The sequence below is a fragment of the Periplaneta americana genome, chromosome 3 (genome assembly GCF_040183065.1).
Source record: "Periplaneta americana isolate PAMFEO1 chromosome 3, P.americana_PAMFEO1_priV1, whole genome shotgun sequence".
Lineage (NCBI taxonomy): Eukaryota > Metazoa > Arthropoda > Insecta > Blattodea > Blattidae > Periplaneta > Periplaneta americana.
The window spans coordinates 33,687,772-33,711,954 of record NC_091119.1 but is presented as its reverse complement, the minus strand read 5'-3'; the positions used below and the strand labels follow the sequence as shown (position 1 = coordinate 33,711,954).

The following is a 24,183-nucleotide window of genomic DNA, read 5'->3' as shown; positions in this document are numbered from 1 at the left end:
AGATATTTATGTGAACCACCAACTTGTACCAACGAAGGAATACATACATTAAAACATATATGGAAGTCAATAAATCTTCGTCTCCTTTTTCTACATTTCTTGGCATAAGCAGTCTGTTCCCTCACAGCATATCCTTTCATCTCGTTTCTGTTTGTCTGGCTATATGCTGTGTTGAAGTTTGACATTAAAATAAAAAATAGCCAAATGACAGTAGCAGCCAAAAGTGACGATTTCGATAAAATCTCTATAAGGTAACGTAGGTTTGAAAGAAATGAAATCATTATAGGAGAAGTAATAACTTCGTTAAAAATTTTCAATACAATATTTGAAGAAATATAGTAATAATTCGTCCCATGAAGTACAATTCAGTTCTTCAGTAAGAAAACTTCTTAGTTTTAAGAAAACAGAATCAATAAACAATATAATTCCTAGACGAGAATGACATGTTCTAACAGAAGAAAAGCTTGATGAAATTGGACAGTCATTAGATTCTTTAAAGAAAACTCTATATCGTGTTTCACTACAATTAGAAAGATATTGTGGCAACCCTGCTAGAAACTTCTCGTTGCCTCGGAATTCGAACGCACGCCCTGAGGAAGGTGGCGCGGGAGATGAGGCGAGCTCCGTGGAGCACTGGGGGGCGACGCACGGCATAGAGAGGAGAGGAGAGATGATAACACGCTGGGCTGCGGCAGAGAGGGGGAAGAAACGAAGCAGCGAGAACAGAAGTCTCTAGAAGCAGAAACTTCGAGGGTCGAAGGTTCGCGAAGTGTGGTTCAACTAATAAAAAGCGAGCAGCCTTCGAAGAGAGCGAGTTTAGTTTGAACAGCAAGCCACTTCAGTTTAGAACAGCGAGTCAGTCTTGTGAAGCAGCAGTGAACGTCAAGGAAGCCAGCCTTCGAGATCTGGGTTCGACTTGAGTGAGTTTGTGAGGCAGCAGTGAGCGACCAGGCGAGTGTGGCGTATCCGGAAGTCTTGAGTTCGAGTGCAGTGGACTGTCTCTGGAAGTCTTGGGTTCGATATACTGTGAACTTGAGTGAATGAGCTAGAAGAACTAGCAAGGCAACGAACCTGTAAACTGAGAACTGACAGTTCTGTGTTGTAAATAGTGATTTGTGAACATTAGTTGAGATTAGCAATTACATTGTTGTTCTCAATAATCCAAGTGAATTGTCATTGTCGTCTGTGGAGTGCAATAACGAATACTGTGTTGCTGTGTGGAGTGAAATACCCATTGTTGACGTGAGTGTTTAAATTCATTTATAGAAAGTCATTATTGTTGTGAATAAAAGCAACATTATTGTGTTGAATTAAAAGTCACAATATGTTGTTAGATGTAGCCCTTGTTTTGGAAGATTCTATTGAAATATTAAACAACCATTTATACAGTATGAACTGAAGACCAAATTATATAGTCCTGTTATCATGATTTTTCTTATATTATCATGTATAACAAATTGATCCTTTGTTACTGTTACATTATTGTATCAAGAAATTTAAATTTGTATAGTATTCTTTGTCATTTAGGCAGTCTGCTATGGCAGAAAGAATGTTAGAGCATAGAGACAGGTGATGTGTCTGAAACAACGTTTTTACTATCAGGGGTTTTCAGTGGGTTTTATGAAAATCTCGAAATCGATATCTTGTTTCTCACAATTTTTCCGTATAATGAGAAAGGAAACGGAGATCTAAGAATTCAATACAATTACAGGTGATTGCGAGCGGTGTAGCCAGCACTCCTGAAGAAGTCACTCAGTACACCAACTGCACACTGCTCAGCACAAACAAGTCAAGTCTGCAGAATCCTGTGTCGTCTTGCGTTAAGTTTCTTGAAGATAATGAGCTTATTCGACTGCAGAAAGAAGACAATGGTGAAGGACACAAATATATTCCCACACCTTTAGGTCTTGCATGCCTTGCTGCGTCACTGCCCCCTGATGATGGACTTCTTCTGTTTGACGAACTTCAGAGAGCTCGACAGTGCTTTGTTCTGGACACCGAGCTTCATGTCATTTACGAGGTAATACATGATGTTAATTTATATTGTTAGAGTTGCCATACAAAACATGGGATAAATCGTGATACAGTGAACGCCAGTAGGGGAAGTTATCCCCAACTTCGCCACTCGGCACCTCGCTCGCCTGCTCTCTCTCTACTATCTGTCCCGCTTCGGTGGATCACTGCCTACCGCCTCGCACGTATTTCATATTTTACAACACCAAATTAGGGCACGTTAGACAACAGCCATATGTAATGTGGGTTTTTCATAAAACAACACTCACCTGTTTACTTTGCACTGTCCTCGAAGTAACACAATAGTCACCAGAGCCTCGTCTGCTATAATCCATGCTCCTCACAGTACCTTATAGTATCCGCCTTCAAATTCTCCCTGCACAATTTGAGGAAGAAGTATATGTCTTCGGTACGGCTCATCACTACACGTGGTTCCGTCTGTACACGAAGCTGGACACGGACACAATGAAGCTCTACCAGCGCACGTTAACACTTATGCCATCCCCGCAGTCAACCCCTACCAAGCTAAAGTCACAAGCCCGCCACTTTCTACTGATGCTATTCGGTCATTGTCCCCCGCACCATTCCATCATTGTCTCCTGCTATGAATCCTTGCACCAATCGTATTTCTGCAATACGTTACGGCAGTTCCCTTGAACATAAATAGATTCATTTTCCCTCCTACCACCAACTCGTCTCAGTAGCCGAGAGGTCTAAAGCATGACCAAAAAGCGTGTGAGCGTTTCGTTAGGAAGATATCCGGATCGAATCCTATCCACTGCGAAGTCATAAGAAAAAAAAAAGAGAGAGAGACATGAAGCAAGGAACAGAGAAGGAGAGGTTGGAGAGAGAGGGACAGAGGGTGGCAGGACGAAGTTCCTCTTTTGCTTTGTAGATGCCGCATTCACTCTTTTTGTTCCACTTTCCTCCAGTAGATGTCACACCCATCCTAAACCACTATTTCCACTCTTTCCCGCTAGAGTGTGTTGGGAGCTTGTAGGGGAAAAGTGGAAAGGGGTCTTGGGCAGAGCTTAGCTTTCGCTGTTTTACGATTAGCCCAAAACATGTTTAAGTATTACTTTTATTCATCCTGTTAATATGTCTCAATTCTTTACAGCTGTATATTAGGGCTGGTATGCATTTTGGATCTCTCAGGACTGCGCTGAATTTTGTTTCTTGAAGTTTTGTCGGAACTGAAAATATTTCCTCTTTTAAAGTGAATATATTCATTGCTTTAAAATTAATAACTTATCTTTGAAAGAGGTTAATAATGTGTTATTTTAATACCATTTCGGCACCATGATTTTTTGCATAAAAACAGTCCCATGAAAACTGTACTCATAATTCTAGGCTAGCCTTTTTCAATCATTAAAGAAGTTTATTATGGACGAGAGTCAGGTGCTTTGTTAAGAAAGGGAGAACTATTAATATTTATTCTTTTCGTGGCCTCCAACAAGTCATAAAACCTTTCATGCTTTAAGACTTGATCGCAACTCTGTTATATTTGAGAGAAAAAAAAAACAATAGTTTGCTCAGTCAATCAGACTATACTCCAACAAAAGGATATACTCTAATGTAGTTCGTGCAACAATGTAGTGAAACTTCCTATCAGACCACTTTGCATGTCAGCAGTCAGTTTATGTAATTTTAAATGTTTACTGGTATTTCTGTTATATTAAAACTTTCCATAATTGTATTTTAAATATAATGTTGGCAACTTAAGTTGCTTAAACTTTATATCCTATATCCTGAGTCATTATATGATAGTAAATTCTTGACTGTTGGCAGCAACGCATTGCTTTTAGCTTAGTCATTTCAAAGACTGAAAACAAACATATTTTTTTATATACAGTAACTTTGATTTTTTTCTGCAGGTAACACCGTACAGTGTATGTTCACAGTGGGGAAACTTGGACTGGTTACACGTAAGTATGTCAATATATATATGTCGAACTTGGAGTCAGGCCACAAAGGGAAAAAAACACTAGAGGAGAGGGATTCGATCCGGTGCTGTGGATTGAACTTCGGCGTAGCTCAGTGGTTAGAGCACTTGGTGCGTAGAACCAAGGACCCGGGTTCGATCCCCGATGCTGAAGCGAATATTTCTCCTCTAATAACCATTGTTACCATAACAGATATATTCTGTAGAACCAAAAATTCATCTTTACATAGATTCTTTGCCCAACAATGCATATTACTGTGGAATCCCGGCCACCAAGTCACTCAATCAAGTGCTCTCCTTGTATAATGGCAGTTGACTTAATATATGTCAATATATATATATATATATATCGAACTTGAAGTCAGACCACAAAAGGAAAAAAATACTAGAGGAGAGGGATTCGATCCGGTGCTGTGGATTGAACTTCGGCGTAGCTCAGTGGTTAGAGCACTTGGTGCGTAGAACCAAGGACCCGGTTCGATCCCCAACGCTGAAGCGAATTTTTCTCCTCTAATAACCATTGTTACCATAACATATATATTCTGTAGAACCAAAAATTCATCTTTACGTAGATTCTTTGCCCAACAATGCATATTACTGTGGAATCCCGGCCACCAAGTCACTCAAACGAGTGCACTCCTTGTATAATGGCAGTTGACTTAATATATGTCAATGTACAGGGCATATCAAAAGTTCGGTAACACTTTCAATATTTTATTACACAAAAACTACTAATGATAGCACTTTCAAACACACGTCAGTTTAAAGTCAAACTCTCAAAGTTCGTTTTACACCTTACAGAGATTCAATGTGTGAACCACGAGTGACTCGGCAGATGTCCAAACGATAATCAAACTCTTCCCATACCCTTTTCAATATATCCTCTGTGACCGTGGCGGCAACTTCTCGAATTCTGATTTTTAGTTCCTCTAAATCACGTGGCAAAGGCGGTACAAACACACGGTCCTTTAGGTAGCCCCATAGAAAAAAGTCACATGCAGTCATATCGGGTGACCTTGGTGGCCATGTTATGAAACATCTGTCCCTTACTCCAGCACGTCCTATCCAATGATCAGACATCTCCGTATTCAGGTAAGCACGAACTGCATTGTGGAAATGTGGCGAAGCCCCATCTTGCTGAAAGATGAAATCGTCATCGAGATCTTGTCTAAGTTGAGGCACCAACCATTGCTCCAACATGTCCAGATATGAATGTCCAGTCACAGTAGCCTCAATGAAGAAGAAAGGTCCGTACAGTTTTCGTTGTGACAACGCGCAGAAAACATTCACCTTTGGTGAATCACGCTCATGTTCAATGATTCTGTGAGGTTTCTGTGTACCCCAAACACGACAGTTGTGCTTGTTAATTTTCCCACTCGTATGGAATCTCGCTTTGTCGCTGAAAATTAGGCGGCTGAATAACTTTGAGAGTTTGACTTTAAACTGACGTGTGTTTGAAAGTGCTATCATTAGTAGTTTTTGTGTAATAAAATATTGAAAGTGTTACCGGACTTTTGATATGCCCTGTATATATCGAACTTGGAGTCAGACCACAAAAGGAAAAAACACTAGAGGAGAGGGATTCGATCCGGTGGTGTGGATTGAACTTTGGCGTAGCTCAGTGATTAGAGCACTTGGTGCGTAGAACCAAGGACCTGGGTTCCATCTCAGGTGCCGAAGCAAATTTTTCTCTTCTAATAACTATTGTTACCATAACAGATATATTCTGTAGAACAAAAAATTCATCTTTACATACATTCTAAAATGAGCTATCTTCTATTGCGATGACCACAGTAATTAAAATTTATTCATCAGCTTGTTAATTATTAACTTTTTGCAGGTGTTAAACCTGTGGGAGCAACTGCCTGCAGCTATGCGAAGGGTAGGAGAATTGGTGGGAGTAGAGGAGCGTTTTATGGTTAGAGCTATGCGCGGCACTCTTTCTCTCAACACAGGCAAACAGGTAAACTTGTTTTGTATAGTGTTTCATTTATTTTGTGCAACTTAAAGGAAATGAATTTGTTCAATCAGATGATCCCAAAATTGAGTCAGCTTTTAATAGGAAATTTTGTTATTGTTGTTATTATTATTATTATTATTATTATTATTATTATTATTAATATCATCATCATCATTATGGCTTTAGGAAGGGAAAAGGTACAAGAGATGCAATTGGATTGCTATGGACAATTGGCGAAAGAGAAGAATAAAGAAGTGTATGTAGTATTTGTGGACCTAGAAAAGGCTTTTGACAGACTGGATTGGAATAAACTGATGGGGATTCTAAAGAAAATTGGCGTGAATTGGAAAGACAGAAGACTGTTCAGTAATCTTTATACGAAAAGAGTGAAAGTCAGAATAGGAGAAGAAATATTAGAAGGAAGTGATATTGGGAGAGGAGTACGTCAAGAATGTCCTTTATCACCTACCCTGCTCAACATCTACTTGGAGGATTTAGTAAAGAACTTTTCAGAATAGTAGGAGGATGAAGAATAAATTGCATAAGATTTGCTGATGATATGATGTTTTTAGCAGAAGAGGAAACAATACTGAAGGATATGCTACTGGAGCTAAATGACAGCTGTGAGCAGTACGGGATGAAGATAAATGCAAATAAGACGAAGAAAAATACAGAAGATAAATTTGCAAATTCTAAATGAGGCAGTAGAGCAAGTGGACAGCTTCAAATATTTGGGATGTATTATAAGCAGTAACATGAGCTGCTGCCAGGAAGTCAAAAGGAGGATAGCAATAGTCAAGGATCCTTTTAATAGAAAAATGAGCATCTTCTGCGTACCTCTGGAAAAAGAACTAGGGAAGGGACTAGTGAAGTGCTTTGTATGGAGTGTGGCATTGTATGGGGCAGAAACGTGGACATTACGACGAAGTGAAGAGAAGCGAATAGAAGCATTTGAAATGTGGATATGACGAAGAATGGAACATGTGAAGTGGACAGACAGAATAAGGAGTGAAACTGTGCTGGAAAGATTGGATAAAGAAACTGATCAGGAAGGGGAAAAGGAATTGGTTGAGTCACTGGTTGAGAAGAAACTGCCTACTGAAGGATGCACTGGAAGGAATGGTGAAAGGGAGAAGAGTTCGGGGCAGAAGAAGATATCAGATGATAGACGACATTAAGATATATGGATATGAGGAAACAAAGAAGAAGGCAGGAAATGGGAGAGACTGGAGGAAGCTGGGTTTGCAGTGAATGACCTGCGCTTGGACAGAACACTAAATTAATGAATTAATGAATTGTCATAATTATTATCATCAGCATTATCCTGTTACAATCTCAGGAGTCTGGGGAGACCAAGACATAGATGGGAGAATAATATTAAGTGGATTTGAGGGAGGTGGGATGTGATGGTAGGGACTGGATTAATCTTGCTCAGGATAGGGACAGATGGCGGGCTTATGTGAGGGCGGCAATGAACCTCCGGGTTCTCTGAAAGCCATTTGTAAGTAAGTAATGATATTAATAATAATAATTTTTTTTTTATTCAATGCAGTGGCACTTGACTAGAGTCATTAATAATAATAATAATAATAATAATAATAATAACTAATAGCACAAGCCCTTAGAAAAAGATCCTTCAAGGTCCATGAAGAGGTGCACTGTGTTGTGTCTGAAGGCGGCGTAATTAGAAGAGCGGACATCGTGGCTCTAGACAAGACTAATAGTAAAGGCTTTATACTGGCTCCAACTGTTAGATTTGAGAAATTGTCAACACTGGTAAATGAAAAAGCTTTACTGTATTTAAAGATTATATAAGGATTGCTTGCTTACACAAACTTCATTTTGTTCAGATAAAGAAGATGTCAATCCATCGCCGCTTCTACACTGCACTTGCTCTGCATGACCTGGTTAACGAAGTTCCTCTGGCTGATGTTGCAAAGAAATTCGGTTGTTCAAGAGGCATGCTGCAGTCTCTCCAACAGTCAGCTGCTACTTTCGCAGGTGATATGGGATTACATTTTTTTAATACTTATTACATATACTTGAGCTGTGCATTTATAAATGTGCCCAAAGTTGCAGATGGAAAATATGTCGTAAAGTATTGTTTTGTATAAGGTACTACAGATACATGTGCCTAAAATAGAGTATTTAAGACAATACTGTCAAACTGCATGTGTATTGTGAAGTGCTGTTGTTGCTGACTTGTCTTACAAGTAACACCACCTCTCTCGTCTTCTGTTCTCTGTCTTATTTAGAGTTGTCTGTATTTCATCGTTTATATCTTTAACTGAGTTCAGTATTGCCAACCTGTAAGATATTTCTACGATAATTTTGTTAGACTGCCTCCGTGATCTGTTGGTCAGGATGCTGGCTTCCAGATCTGGAGGTCCCGGGTTCGACTTCTGGGCTCGACTCTCAGTGAATTTTTTTCAAGAAAAAAAATTACCTGGGTATCTAGAGTTTGGAAATTTGTATGAATGTGAGTGTGATTGAAAGTGTGCCAGGTTAATATTAATTAGCCAATCTTCAAAACTATAATTAAAATACAATATATCAGGACTGTTGCTGGGCAGTAACCTGAACACAAGTTTGAACATCACGTTGTTGATAAGTAACTCCATCAGTTAGCACAACCATAAAGCAGTAATTGATGCTATAGAGTTACCAACAACGAAAAAAAAGAAAATAATTTTGTTAATCAGACATTTAGCTGTGTTCTTATTGAGAAGTAGTTGGCCTCTATTCTGCTAAAATACAGTCGACAAACTTTAATATTGTGCACTTGCATTGCAAGATAGTCACTTGATTTCTCCACTTGTAGTTCCATGGCTCTGTTATTCTTCTGCAAGAACGAGCTTATTTACCCACGTGGATATATTAGTCGTTTGATATATGAATGCACTTTTCTGAGAAAGGTGCTTATAGTCTGTTCCTATGCGACCAAATACTGTCATGCATAGCAGTGGTCTAATTGAAGGACTCCCTCGAAAAAGGGTGTAACATCAAATTAATGAAAAATGTGACTTCGGTGGAAAAAGTAATTTTGAAGCATTAATTTATAACAATAAATAAATGTAACCATTCCTAATAAATATAAGTCTAAAGAAATATACCCATGACATTATTTTTTTTCTCCTGAAAAGTGTGTTATAGATTTGTTGGTTACACCCTTATTCGAGGGAGGTCTTCAATTCCAGAAACATCTGCACCCACATATCGTATTTACTCTCGTAATGGACGCCCCAGCATAATGGATGGACTCCAATTTTTCGCGTTAAAATTTAAAAAAATTCCCCGCATAATAGATACATCTTATTTTAAACAAAGATTGTTTTAATAATATCGAAAGTCGTAAGATTGGGTGCACTACTTATATTTAAATTCAATTTTTTAAACAATAATGCATGGTACTACTGCAATCGTGATTGGTTCTTTTTTTTTGCACGCAAAATATAGGTACTCTCCAATATGTTGTTGTTGTTTTCTAATGCCAGGCGTTTGACAATAAAGTCATTTGACCTCTTGCACTCCAATATTTTTCAAAGATATTATCATGACTAGCCACTGAAGCACAGATTTTGAAGTGTTCCGAATCCATTTCTTGGTTTGAGTTGCACAATGGGCAGTTAGGGGACTGATATATTCCAATTCTATGCAGGTGTTTGGCCAAACAATCATGGCCTGTTGCCAATCTAAATGCAGCTACAGACGATTTTCGTGGTAAATCGGGAATTAACTGTGGATTTTGATGCAGAGAGTTCCATTTTTTCCCTTGGGATTGAGTTATCAAATTTTGTTTGTTGAAGTCTAAGTATGTAGATTTAATAAATCTCTTCACAACTCTCCAATATATAATGCAGTATTCTTAGGACATCTGCAGTGATGCTGAACCTGTCAGTGAATGAGGTAAAGCTGGTGTTAATAATAACAATAAAGTATCTTGTCTTATTGTCGCTGTATTCATTGTTATAAGTTATCATCTGTTTATACAACTGCTGCTATAACTATCGATCGTCTTAAGTGCGATGCAATCGGCCCATATATCATTACATATTCTATAGATTATTTCAGCATTCGAGCTGGTGCACCTGTAATGCATGTTCTTTTTTTTCCACAAAAATTTTTTTCCTCACATAAAGGACGCACACAAGTTTTTTGTTATAAAAATCGAAAAAAAAAAAGTGCGTCTATTACACAGGTAAATACGGTATATATTAAATGAATATTACGTTTCTGACTCTGGTATGGCACTTACTTCTTGCAGGCATGGTAACAGCATTCTGCCGCCGTCTTGGCTGGTCCAGTGTGGAGCTGCTAGTGTCCCAGTTTCAAGATCGTCTTCAGTTTGGTGTCCAGCGAGAACTCATTGACTTGATGAGGCTGGACACATTGAACGGACCAAGAGCACGGGCTCTGTTTGATGAGGGCATTACATCCCTTGCTGACCTCGCAGCTGCTGATGTCTGTACTGTGGAAAATACACTGCACACAGCTGTGCCTTTTCAAAGGTTTTTTTTCTTTTCTTCTTTTTTCATGACCAATCTAGATTAGACCTGGTTGGCAACAGATTTAAATTCTCTATCCAAATAGTACTGACTTTATGTTATCCTGTTTGTATTGCATTCCAATACAATTTTATAAAACTGACCACATTAGGGTGGAGTGAAATAGGGCAACTTTTTATTTTATAATATTCACAATAACTGCCTTCTGCTTAGATAAGTATCTCTACAAAAGCTGATCTTGATCAAGTTTCATCTTCAGGTGGCGCCACAGAGGTAAAATTAATACATATATTGAAAAAAAAGTAATAAAAGTAATAAACAAAAAATAAATTTTTTTTCTTAATTTATGATGTCGTAACTTAGAAACTAAAACTCTAAGTTCAATGCTCATTGCTCACTATTTAATATCAATAAATTTAATTCTCGTCGAAATTCTGCTAATTGTCATTCTTGCTGGATCATGTCCTGGTAAATTTTTCCTGAATGACTAATATTTGGTCAATCCCAAACATCTGTTTACACTATAATGGTTTCGTGGGCTATCAGCCGAATGAAGACGTGGAAATGTTCCAAGTTTTCGGCTGCTGACTTTGCAGCCATTTTCAGGGTTACTGATAGTCGTGGTCAGAAAGTCGTCTATTTTTATAGTCGGGTTGTGTCAGGTGATCTGGGATTGGCTAGCAGTTCAACCAATCCGGTGCTGGGAAATATGTGTTTTCATGCTGTTTTCCACTTCGCCGTGTAATGTTTGGTGGGTGGTGAGCTGTGTTCCGCCGCTTGAAATAGGTGGCCGGTCTTGATCCATGATTTTCATTTTTCCACGGGGTTGTATGTGTGCGAGGTTTTGAGCTGGGTTCGATTCCCAGTAGGGTCAGAAATTTTCATATAAAATTTCTACCTTGGGACTAGGAGAAATGGCAGTGCACAACTTCTAATCACTAGATTGTGTACAAATATGCCTAGATTAAATCCCAAATCTGTCCGCAGTGCATATGAAGAGAAGGCATATGTTACTGTTGACAATGATTCGTCCGTCAGACCGGGACATTAAGCCTGACGGCCCTCTGGGTGCTATTTGACTGGAGTAGGCTATGTGCCAGCACTGGATTTCCTCTTCTCCCTTATACTCTTCATCATCATTCTCACACATTTCCTACATTATACTTACATGAACACATACACATGCACTCACCCTAGTACATGACATAACTCTCCACAGATATTCATCATGTACATCGTAGCCCACTGAAGTGGTGTGCAACTTGAAAAATGAGTCATATTCCTGTCATCTATCCGCAATATGTGGAACCCGAATCACACAAGTGAAGTGGGTAGGCATTAGATACTTCATACATATTAAAGTTTAAAACAGAATGTTTAGATTGAGGAAAAGGTAAGCACCATGGAGAGCTGTATCAGTTAAGCACGTGTATTCCAAAAGTTTGATGAAAAGACTTCTCTTAAGTTATTTTTAAGATGTGTTTTATGTCTTATGCTTCATATTCGAGCTAACGTCTAGTATTTAACTTTTTCTTACCTGTATACATCATTTCAAAGGGGTTTCGAAGTAAAGATTTTGGAAGGTTTTTCTTGTTTGTTTTTTTCTTCTTGTGGCTACACTTTTTAAATTGTTAGTCACATTAAAGTATTTTCTTTTGTTTCAGTTGCAAAGAGCTGAATGGTGAAACGTCTTTTGATACAAAACAGCGCAATAAACTGAGAAACGTATGGATTACTGGACGTCAGGGTATAACAGAAAGAGAAGCTGCGTCTATGTTAATATCTGATGCACGTTCCTTCCTTCAGAAAGAATTAGGTTTGGTGGATGCAAAATGGGATTGCCAAGAGAGTGATTCATCAGGTTATGAGAGCCCATCTCTGTCAGTACAAAACAGTGTTTCAGAAATCCATCCCATGCAGAAATCCAAGAAAGAAATTCCACCCCCCAATCAATTACCCTCATATATTCAGTCAAAACCAATGGATTCAAGTCCTGACCACATAAACTTTGAAAACAAGTGTTCAAGTCATTCTACTCCATCGGAAGATAAAGAAAAAAAGCTTACCAAACGGAGGTCATCCCTTATAAGCGATGAAGATTGCCTCTCATCTTCACCAATTTCAAGTTTTATCAACACCAAAACTTCACACAAAGACAAAAGTCGGCGAATTCGTTCTAGGTTAGGCAAGAAAAAGCAATCGAAAAGAGGTAATATGAATGGTAGGGTTAGGAAAACGAAACAAAGAGCTGTATTAAAGAAATCTGAAAGTCTTACAACTGATGAATCACCTGACATTGTTTGTAATAAAACAAAAAATTCTCAGTATGAAACTACAAACTGTAGTCATTCAAAGAAAGTCGTCAGTCTGCCCCAAGATGAAAGTAACATTTCTGAAACTTCAATATGTGAGGAACAAAATAAAGGAGACCAGAATATTCTCAGTTTATCACCTGCACTCCTTGAAACATCTAGTAATGTGACTTGTTCAGAGAGTACAACAAAAGACCTGACTATGGATTATTTTGGTTCTCCTATTGAAATATCAGACAGTAAGATACATGAAAAAACACAAAGGCTTGAAAATATCACTAATGCTATCATAAGCAAAGAGGAGATAGGGGAAAATTCTACTGGAAGAGAAGCTACCTCAAATATAAACGATAGCAAGAACCAATTTCGAAAAAATTTCTTATCATCTCTTATAATGCCAGAAAGTACATCAAAAGAAGGAAATGAACAAATAGACATTATTGATAATGTTAATGTTAACATTTCACAGTGTAATGTCAATAATATGCAAAAGGATATCTTGAGAGAATGTGGTAATGATTCTAACAAGAATACAAATACACCACCAAAAATATGTCAAAATACGCAAAACATGGCTCAAGAAACTGTAGACACGTGTACAAACAAAAGACAGTATGATGTAGTAGACTTAGTTTCTACTCCTTCAGAAGAAAAATGTACAGAAATTAATAGCCAGAGCCAAAATTTATTTGGTGAAAGCTTAGTAGTAGATACACAACTTGACAAAGTCTTGGGTGTCTGTTATGACACAAATGAAACAAGAGAAAAAGGTAAAAATATTCCCCAATTTCCAATTGAAAATGATTTTATAGATAAACATATAAGCCCATCTGATCAGCAGAGTTATGAGGAAAACTATAATGGCAAAATATCACATGTCATTGCTGAAAACGGGACTTCTAAATTAGTTACACACAATTCATTGTGTTTCAAAAGTAGTGAGTCAATATTAGAATGTATGAAAAATGAAGCCAAAGGAAATAGTACAGAGATTACAGAAGAAGGAAATGTGTCATTTATGAATCATAAACTTCTGCATGATTTTCCAGTGGGTATAGTCACTGCTCGTGATGTTATGAAATGGGAGAGCAATAGAAAATTAGATTCTCTTCATTTGAAAGCAGGTAAAGCTTTCGATTCTGATTCTATGCGCAAATCAGAAGGTTTGAGTTACGATTCCATTGGGAATGAGTTTTCGGTTGATCACAGTGTTAATTCAGAAGAAATTATTTTTCATTCTTTTGCTGAGCAAACTACCATGCCATGTATTGAATCCAGTTTTGAAATAAAAAAGGGCCTGATATCTCCACCAATTTACAACTTAAAGAGCAGTTTACTTCTAAAATCACAAAAGAGTAAAAAAAGTACTGGAAAAAGTCTAAATAAAAAAAGAAAAATATCTGTAACAAGTGACTCGAGTTATTCTGAAAATAGATTTAGAAACTGTAAACGAAAAAGAGTTTCTAACGAAATTTCTACGAACATGATTGAAGATGAAGGTAGTTTTGAGGACAAAACTGAATCTTCGGATTTTAAAATGGTAAACGAAAATAAGTCCATAATGAAATTGCATGTAAATAAAGATTCTGAACTTCCAGGTGATTGTAATTATTCTGAAAATAAATTTATAAGTGCCAAACGAAAAAGAGTAGCTGATCTTACTCCTGCAAACTTGGTTGTTCAAGAGGGAGCTAGTTTTGAAGACAAAATTAAGTGTCCGGATATAAAAGTGGAAAACATTGGCATTATTTTCAATAAGGAGTCTCCTAAGGAACTGTGTGTAAATAATTATAAACTTCCAAGTGATTCTAATTATTCTGAAAATGAATTTATAAATAGTAAAGAGAAAAGAATATCCAATGAAATTTTTACAGACACAATTGTTGAAGGTGAAACCAATTTCGAAGACAAGATGGAATCTAGAGATTTACAAATAGAAAGCAATGAAATTGTTCCTAGTAAAAGCAAGAGACTAAAAAAATTGAGTGCAGATAAGAATGGTGAATTTCAGAATGAGAAGTTGAGAGTAATTGGCATTGATCAACTGCATATGGAGGAACCTGAAATTAATGACAAACCAGTTGATGAAAATGATGAAGTTATGACAGATTCCTTTTTTGAAAAAGCTTTTAATACGTATTGGGAGTTGAGTTCTGATAGTGAAGAAAACCATGATAAAAAAGACAAACAAAACGTAGATGCTAACTCTAGTCATATTGAAAATATTCTGCCAATTGCATCTGAGGTTGCTGTTAAATGTGATAAATCAAATTCTAGAGAAGTTAAACTTGAAGATGATCAGGAATTGACAAAGAATGCTGGAGATGTACAGTCTCCCTGTTTGTTCAGTGATTCACTTCTTGAAGGTGCATTCAACTCTTGCTGGGAAGAAGAACCAGGATGCAAGTCATCAACAGCAGATGCAGAGGAGAAGCAGAGTCCAAATAATAACCTGAGAGACAAACTGTCAGTAGTGGATGTTAATGGAGATGGTGATACTAATAGCACAATAGATGGAAAGGTATTGCCATCATTAACAACGTCCTCAAATTGCAGGAGAAAATCTCCACGACTTCTGGCAGCTCAACAAAATAAAGAAAACAAGGATTCTCAAAGAAACTTGTCTGAGGTTTGTAAAGTTATATGCTGTATTTGTGTATATAAGTCACACCCATGCACTAAACAATTAAGATGAAAAATGTGAAATAAATCTCGTGTATACCTAAACCACAATGCTCTGTGTATACTACAAAAAAATCTTGAGTAGGCATTCAGAAGAACTACTTTTCTTGGAAGTGTCGATAAAGTGGTTAGGGGTATGATATGATATGGTATGGATCAGGGATGGAGGGTGCGACAAACCCACACTAATTTAGACTACTAATATGAGCTCCTTGTGCTACCTTCATATTTCGATGTTGGCCAATCTTCTGTCAGGAACAGGGTTCTTTTACGTGCTGTATTCTACAACACAGGACCTCCCAGCTTTATTTATTTTCCAAAGAATGTTATACTCATTAATATTCATAGTGTTCTGCTCAAGGGCAGGTTTTTCACTGCAAACCCATCTTTCTCCAATCTTTCATATTTTCTGCCTTCCTCTTTGTCTCCGAATATGATCTATATATCTTAATGTCGTCTACCATCTGATATCTTCTTCTGTCCTGAACTCTTCTCCCATTCACCATTTCTTCCAGTGCATCCTTCAGTAGACAATTTCTTTTCATCCAGTGACCAACCAATTACTTTTTCTCCTCCAGATCAGTTTCAGCATCATTCTTTTTTCACCCACTTTTTTCAACACAGCTTCATTTCTTATTCTGTCTGTCCATTTCACACGTTCCATTCTTCTCCATATCCACATTTCAAATGCTTCTATTCACTTCTCTTCATTTCGTCGTAATGTTCATGTTTCTGCCCCATACAATGCCACACTCCACACAAAGCACTTCACTAGTCTCTTCCTTAGTTCTTTTTTCATACTTACGCAGAAGATGCTCCTTTTTCTATTAAAAGCTTCCTTGGCTATTGCTATCCTCCTTTTGACTTCCTGGCAGCAGCTCATGTTACTGCTTATAGTACACCCCAAGTATCACTTACTCTTCTCCTCATTTAGAATTCGCAAGTTCGCTTCTTTACTTTTCTTCCTATGATCATGGTCTTCGTCTTATTTGCATTTATCTTCATCTCATACTCCTCACAGTTGCCATTTAGCTCCACTAGCATATCCCTTAGTATCGTTTCCTCTTCTGCTAGCAATGCCATATCATCAGCAAATCTTATGCAATTTATTCTTCTTCCTCCTACTATCACTCCTCTCGTGTTCTGAAAACAGTTCTTCACTAAATCCTCCAAGTAGATGTTGAACAGAGTAGGTGATAAAGGGCTTCCTTGTCGTACTCCTCTCCCTATTTCACTTCCTTCTGACATTTCTTCTCCTATCCTGACTTTGACTCGTATAATATAAAGGTTACTGAACAGCCTTCTCTCTTTCCAATCCACACCAATTTTCTTAGGGATCCCCATCAGTTGATTCCAATCCATTGTTGAACAATTTCACAGGGAGCTTTACCCGAAAGCCAGATTTGCCAATCCACTCTGTCAAAAATCTTTTCTAGATCCACAAATACTACATACATTTCTTTATTCTTCTTTAGGTATCTTTCGCTGATTTTTCGTAGCAGTCCAATTGCATCTCTCGTACCTTTTCTCTTCCTGAAGCCAAACTGCTCTTCTTCCAGCTATCCTTCCACGTTACAATATAAACGCCTATTCAGTATTTGCAGGAGAATCTTCGCAGAATGTGATATCAGGCTAACAGAATTGCCATACTAAGGGTTCTTATTTCCCTCGGCCAGGTTTATGCTGCAAACTTCGTATCCAATGGAAAGTAAGATAATCACTGAAGCACCGAAGTGATTGGGTGTAGATGCCACTCATAGTGAATGACTTTTAATATTTTTAGATTCACCAACTTTGATTACACTATTTCGGGGACACAATGTGAAGCAAAGTACAACAAAGCAAAATTATACTATTAACAAAACAATTTTTGTGAATAGAGGAAAGCCGTGACTGTTGAGTGGTAGAAAGTTAGAAATGCCATGTTACTTCACTCCATGAAATAGAAACGTGACATAAGAATAATGTTAGGATAGTGTGTCTTACCATAAGGCATTACAGTAAAGAAAGAAACAATGCATTTCTCTCTTTTTTATTTTCAGTATGTGAAAAATACCTCCATAAATAAGTTACAACATAATTTAAAACGTAATGCAACATCAGAATGAAATGGGGGGAGGGGGGGAAAGAATGATCATACTAAACAAAACAGGTTTCAGTCTTATCATTTAAAAATTAATTTTCTATTTCATAATTTCATAAACTTGTGTCTTTCCAACATTAAATTTATATGCAGAAGTTGATGTAAACTATACTATACTTTGTACTTCTTCACTATTTGCTTATTATTCTTTTGACTTCATCTGCTTTTCCACAACACTTATGATCAACACTATGTTTAGATGCCTTAGTCCAGAACAAATGTTTTACTCCATTAAAGGCACTCAAAAGAATAATTCACTAACAACTCACAGTATAAAGCAATGCAAAATACAGGTTTGTTTATGTAGAATTATGCTGGTAAATCCACTCTGTTTTAAAAAAATCTCTCCATGGAGTATTTTCTAACCTTCAAGTTGTGTACTTATGTGTAATAATAATAATAATAATAATAATTCTTTATTTATACTGTACATGTATATGTAATTCTTATGTAAATTAAATTAATTGAAATTTAATTTGTTATCTTCTTGCAGGTAACTACTAGAAGACAAACTTCGAAAGTTTTGTCTGAAAATGTTTCTGTCATTTCTGGTGAGAATTCTAAAGTAAAGGCAAGGCCTGTTATAACTTCGAAGAATCTAAGACTAGAACCAACAGTTCCTTCACATCTTGCTAATAGATGTGATCAGTCTCCCTCAAAAGGACAAAGGGAAAGACTAATGGAAGTTAAGGAAAAGATTTCTCCATTTTGCTCCAATGCAAAAACTCCATTTCTTAAAGAAAGTAATACAAACAGTTCAACTGTGTCCAAGGCAACAAGAGCTAACAAAATCTTACAATTTGCCAGTGACAGCTCAGATGAGGAAGCAGAGGACGATCTAATTACGTCATCACAAGGTGATGATGAAACAGGAAAGAAACGGTATACCATTTTTAATTTTTTAGACCCAACTTCACAAATGAAGGCAAAAACATTAGTGGGTGACATTTCATTCGCCAGGAAGTAGCACCAATATGAAAAGTAAATTACTGATATTGATAGCATTAGTAGCAAAAATGTTGTTGAGTACACAATGTAAGTCTGATAGCATTACAGCAACAAGTCTCTCTTGTCTCTCCTGTGCGCGAGTTTTCGCCTTCATTTATTTGGTTGGTGGTGGTGGGGGGAGGAATGGTGGCAGTGGCGGTAGCAGTGTTGGGTGTGACAGTAATGAGGTCGGGGTTGGTAGTATAAAAATAGCAAATTGATACACAAGGTGCCCTTATACCACCTTGATCATTGCTGTTGTGTCTCTTTGTTAATTTTATAAGACTAACGGTTAAGAATCTGTTAAGCCAAACTGGTGTTGAACAAATGGAAAAACTGTATTTAACAAACTGTTGAAGTTTTAACAGCCGTTAAGTGTTCTAACAATACTTGGACAAACCGGCCATAAGTGACTTAAGTTCAAAACAGTGTTGGCTACCAGGCTTATCAGGCTGCACACCCTTCTCCATCTTTTTATGCAATTGTAACATATTCGAAAAAGTGGAACTCAGTAGGACTAGAAGTACTAGATCGCAATTTGTAAGTTACCTGAAAAGAAAATTAGATTCTTAGAAGTGTTGATAATAGTGTGTTATTAAAAAGAACTCTTTTGTACACGTAAAATTAATGCATATAAACTTACAGAAATGACTGGTATTACCTATGACAATATTGTGTGTTTACATGGATTGTAGCACACTAGAAGGAGTGAGAATGAGGTTATCTGAGAGAGACCTGAGAAGTGCATCGAGGAGTCCAACTCATTCCCACCAGAAGAAAAATGTTCCTACCAAAAATACGAGAAACAATGAAGACAAGAAGAAGAAGAAGAACAAAGATACTGCCAAGAGATCCATGTAAGTAATGACTTTGTGCTCATAAAATTGATCTTGTTATCTAATTAAAGTAAGAAATGTAAAAATTTACTCCAATATAGTAATTTTCAGATTGCTTTAATGTTTGTTTAATATTTTCTTTTTAGAATAATACTTACTTACTTACAAATGGCTTTTAAGGAACCCGAAGGTTCATTGCCGCCCTCACATAAGCCCACCATCGGTCCCTATCCTGTGCAAGATTAATCCAGTCTCTATCATCATATCCCACCTCCCTCAAATCCATTTTAATATTATCCTCCCATCTACGTCTCGGCCTCCCCAAAGGTCTTTTTCCCTCCGGTCTCCCAACTAACAATATATATGCATTTCTGGATTCGCCCATACGTGCTACATGTCCTGCCCATCTCAAACGTCTGGATTTAATGTTCCTAATTATGTCAGGTGAAGAATACAATGCGTGCAGTTCTGCGTTGCGTAACCTTCTCCATTCTCCTGTAACTTCATCCCGCTTAGCCCCAAATATTTTCCTAAACACCTTATTCTCAAACACCCTTAACCTATGTTCCTCTCTCAGAGTGAGAGTCCAAGTTTCACAACCATACAGAACAACCAGTAATATAACTGTTTTATAAATTCTAACTTTCAGATTTTTTGACAGCAGACTAGATGATAAAAGCTTCTCAGCTGAATAATAACACACATTTCCCATATTTATTCTGCGTTTAATTTCCTCCCGAGTGTCATTTATATTTGTTACTGTTGCTCCAAGATATTTGAATTTTTCCACCCCTTCGAAGGATAAATCTCCAATTTTTATATTTCCATTTCGTACAATATTCTGGTCACGAGACATAATCATATAATTTGTCTTTTCGGGATTTACTTCCAAACCGATCGCTTTACTTGCTTCCAGTAAAATTCCCGTGTTTTCCTTAATCGTTTGTGGATTTTCTCCTAACATATTCACATCATCCGCATAGACAAGAAGCTGATGTAACCCGTTCAATTCTAAACCCTGCCTGTTATCCTGAACTTTCCTAATGGCATATTCTAAAGCGAAGTTAAAAAGTAAAGGTGATAGTGCATCTCCCTGCTTTAGCCCGCAGTGAATTGGAAAAGCATCAGATAGAAACTGACCTATACGGACTCTGCTGTATGTTTGAGACACATTTTAATTAATCGAACTAGTTTCTTGGAAATACCAAATTCAATAAGAATATCATATAATACTTCCCTCTTAACCGAGTCATATGCCTTTTTGAAATCTATGAATAACTGATGTATTTTAGAATAATAACTTAATTAATTATAAGTATACAGTAGAATCAATGATTTTGCGGGACATCTGCAACTAGTGATACATACCTGTATTCATAAAAAAAAGGCACATTATAGTACGTATTGAGTTGCTCTTTTATCACTTTTTTTTCCCTCTTGTACGGTGGAGGGACCCTAAAGGTACGGTCACACGTCGCTACTTTTGCTGCGCAACTTTTGTACTGCAGCTGCAAAAGTTGCATGTCGTGTTCACATGTAAGGCAAAAGTAGCATGCTGCATGCTGCTTTTCGTGCTGCGTAACCCGAGTGCAGCAAAAGTTGCAACTGGAGATTGCGAGTCTGTTCACACACAAGGCACTACTTTTGCAGCTGCAGTCATGCTGCAGGTTTCCATCTCCGTGTTGACTTCTCAATATACATATTGTGGTTATGTTCGCATTATTAATAAACTCATGCGAAAGCTTACTTATCTATTATTTGCTTTTCTGTCCTAACTAGTATCCAGAAATTGGCATTATTTTTACTATAAAGCTTTTAAAAACGCCTATATACTTAAATGATAACCAACAGCATATTCATGTAATCAATGTTGGCAACCCTCCTGTTTGAAACTACTCAACAGAAAATTAAAAAAGTGAATTATATCGTCAGCAAATATGCTCAGACTGTGTTGTGCATTTAATAACTGTTACAAATAATTTATTTTCATCACATCTAACATTAAAATACATCCAAACAATAAAAGTATAATTGGCACATTTGGGTGGCAACACTGGTCGCAACCTCAGCAAAAGTTTCAACAAAACCGATATCAAAAATGCTGCGGCTGCAACCCTGAGAACCCTGTTCACACGTCGCTACTTTTAAGCTGCGCGCAGCATGGAAAAGTAGTGCGCAGCAGGTTCGGCAGCCGCTACTTTTCAGGTTGCACCGTTGTTCACACGTCGCAGTACGAGAGTTGCGCAGTTTTTTGTACTGCAGCGCTGCAAAAGTAGTGACGTGTGACCGTACCTTAAGGCTTACACTGCAGCTGAGGCTTATTGTGCTTACCACTCCTATTCTGTGAATGATTGGGTAGCCAAACGGCTGCGCTCTTGTACAAGTACAGCACACTGCACCATGAACTTAACCCAGGTTATTGTATGGATGATGATGATATGTGAATTAATGATGGCGAAATAGTCCGAGGTCCAATGCCGAAAGTTACCTAGCAATTCTGTTTCAATTGGTTGAGGGAAACCCCCGGAAAAAAACTCCAACCAGGTAACTTGTCCCAACCAGGATTTGAATGCAGGCCCGCTCGTTTCCTAGCCAGACTTGCTGACCATTACTCCACAGTGGTGGACTTTGTCACTGTTACTGGTAATTGATCTTCGTCATTAACTCCATCTCTCTCGTTCAGATCATTAATTTTCCCAAAACATGCGAATATTCAGAAGAATACACAAACATTATGTAATGACATAGGCTTAAAACGATGCATAATTTTATTTTCACGTGACCTAACTAATCTAACTAAACTCTCTTGCTTGATACAAGAAAAAAACTCATTTTTTCTAAGTTTTTCCATGAAATGTTTAAAATACCTGATAAAACGTATGTATTGTAGTGTAGGCTTTCACGGCCGGAGTCTATAGATCTAGATACATTTTCTGGGCTGAGAGGCCGTGGTCTGTTGGTTGGTTTTCTACCAGACGTTTCGTCTGCAACTGTGGCAGACATCTTCAGTGGAGTGGTATCCGAGGTCGCAAAACTCTTCTTGGGATACCTGAGGCAACTGATCCTGTGGCTGGTTGTGCGGGTGTATTTATAGTGCAACTAGCGGGCCGAGGCCTGTTGTCGCTGCGGTCTGCGCCACTTTGTTCACTGCTCCTGTTCTGGGTTCCGTCCTTTTGTTGTAGTGGCTTCTTATCTGTTCTGTTTAGGACCGGGTACCAACACATGAAGTGGAAACGACCTTCCTGCCGACTAAGCAAATCCGGAGCATGCTGAGGTCATCCAAGGACAAACGAGATAAGCAGCTGTCTGCCGGAGTTTACAGGATTCCGTGTTTGTGTGGGAAGGTCTACATCAGTACTACACAGCAGAGCGTCAGGACGAGACTGACAGAACACAATAGGAATTGCCGCCTAGGACAGATCGACAAATCAGCAGTGGCAGCACATGCCTATCAAGAGGGCGATCACAACATACGATTCAAGGACACGGACATCTTGAGCACGACGACGCACTTCTTCCCCCGTCTACATAGAGAAGCGATCGAAATCTATAAACATGACAACAACTTTAATCGCAAGGAAGAAGGCATAAAGCTAAGCAAGTGTTGCTACCCGGTCCTAAACAGAACAGATAAGAAGCCACTACAACAAAAGGACGGAACCCAGAACAGGAGCAGCGAACAAAGCGGCGCGGACCGCAGCGACAACAGGCCTCGGCCCGCTAGTTGCACTATAAATACGCCCACACAACCAGCCACAGGATCAGTTGCCTCAGATACGCCGAGAAGAGTTTTGCGACCTCGGATACCACTCCACTGAAGATGTCTGCCGCAGTTTCAGACAAAACGTCTGGTAGAAAACCAACCAACAGACCACGGCCTCTCAGCCCAGAAAATGAATCTAGATCTAAAATGTATGTGTTTTACTAGAAGCAAGTAATGAGATAGGTTTGGAAGTAAACCAGAACAGAGTACGAAATGGAAATATAAAAATTGGAAATTTATGCTTTGAAGAGGTGGAAAAATTCAAATATATTGGAGCAACAGTAACAAATATAAATGACACTAGAGAGGAAATTAAATGCAGAATAAATATGGGAAATGCCTGTTATTATTCAGTTGAGAAGCTGGATCCTGGACTCACTTTGCTGACATTATCACCTTCATTTCACTCGATGCTAGATAACCATCACAGTAGATAAAGCGATATTAGGTTTATTATCTATGGCTGTTATGGACAGTAGATTTCCTAGCTGAATTATTTTTCCTACTGCTTTAATAATTTGTTTACCTTTCTCGTATATTTTACAATATATTACGTAGTGTGTCAGTCAGTATAATCAGATATTCATTAATAAATATATAGGAATTTAATAATTATAGTTTATCACAGTGATTGTGGCTCTGAACCTGCAACAAGTAAGGTACCGGTAACGTTTCTTCAGCAGCAAAAAGAAGTCTACAATACTTGTAAGATGATGATGATGATAATAATAATAATAATAATAATAATAATAATAATAATAATAATAATAATAATAATAATTAGGGGGCGGATGTTGATGACCTACAAATCTACTTAAAATGATCATTAAAATGCCCTTAAACTAATGGAAAAATTATATAAAATTAAAAGAAAATGACATTTAAATATTATTCAAAGTACCGCACCACAACTTCTTAAAAATTAGTCACCTTGTTTCAATGACTGCCTTGCACATCTCGGAGAGAGGAGGCAATTTCCTGGAATTTGGCTAAGATAAAGGGAGAGAACATGCAACAAAATGAAAGTTTAAGGGAAAACA

General features: G+C 37.7%; 1 protein-coding gene across 1 annotated transcript in view; it reads left to right on the top strand.

Moving 5' to 3' along the window:
- LOC138695907 (DNA polymerase theta-like) overlaps window positions 1-24,183 on the top strand; it is a 65,390-nt gene that overhangs the window by 14,857 nt on the left and 26,350 nt on the right. Inside the window, exons 10-17 of the mRNA XM_069820266.1 lie at window positions 1,712-2,020; window positions 3,888-3,938; window positions 5,796-5,918; window positions 7,766-7,916; window positions 10,180-10,423; window positions 12,085-15,361; window positions 18,051-18,439; window positions 19,240-19,401. Coding sequence (XP_069676367.1) covers window positions 1,712-2,020; window positions 3,888-3,938; window positions 5,796-5,918; window positions 7,766-7,916; window positions 10,180-10,423; window positions 12,085-15,361; window positions 18,051-18,439; window positions 19,240-19,401 — 4,706 coding nt within the window. The remainder of the gene's footprint in view (window positions 1-1,711; window positions 2,021-3,887; window positions 3,939-5,795; window positions 5,919-7,765; window positions 7,917-10,179; window positions 10,424-12,084; window positions 15,362-18,050; window positions 18,440-19,239; window positions 19,402-24,183) is intronic.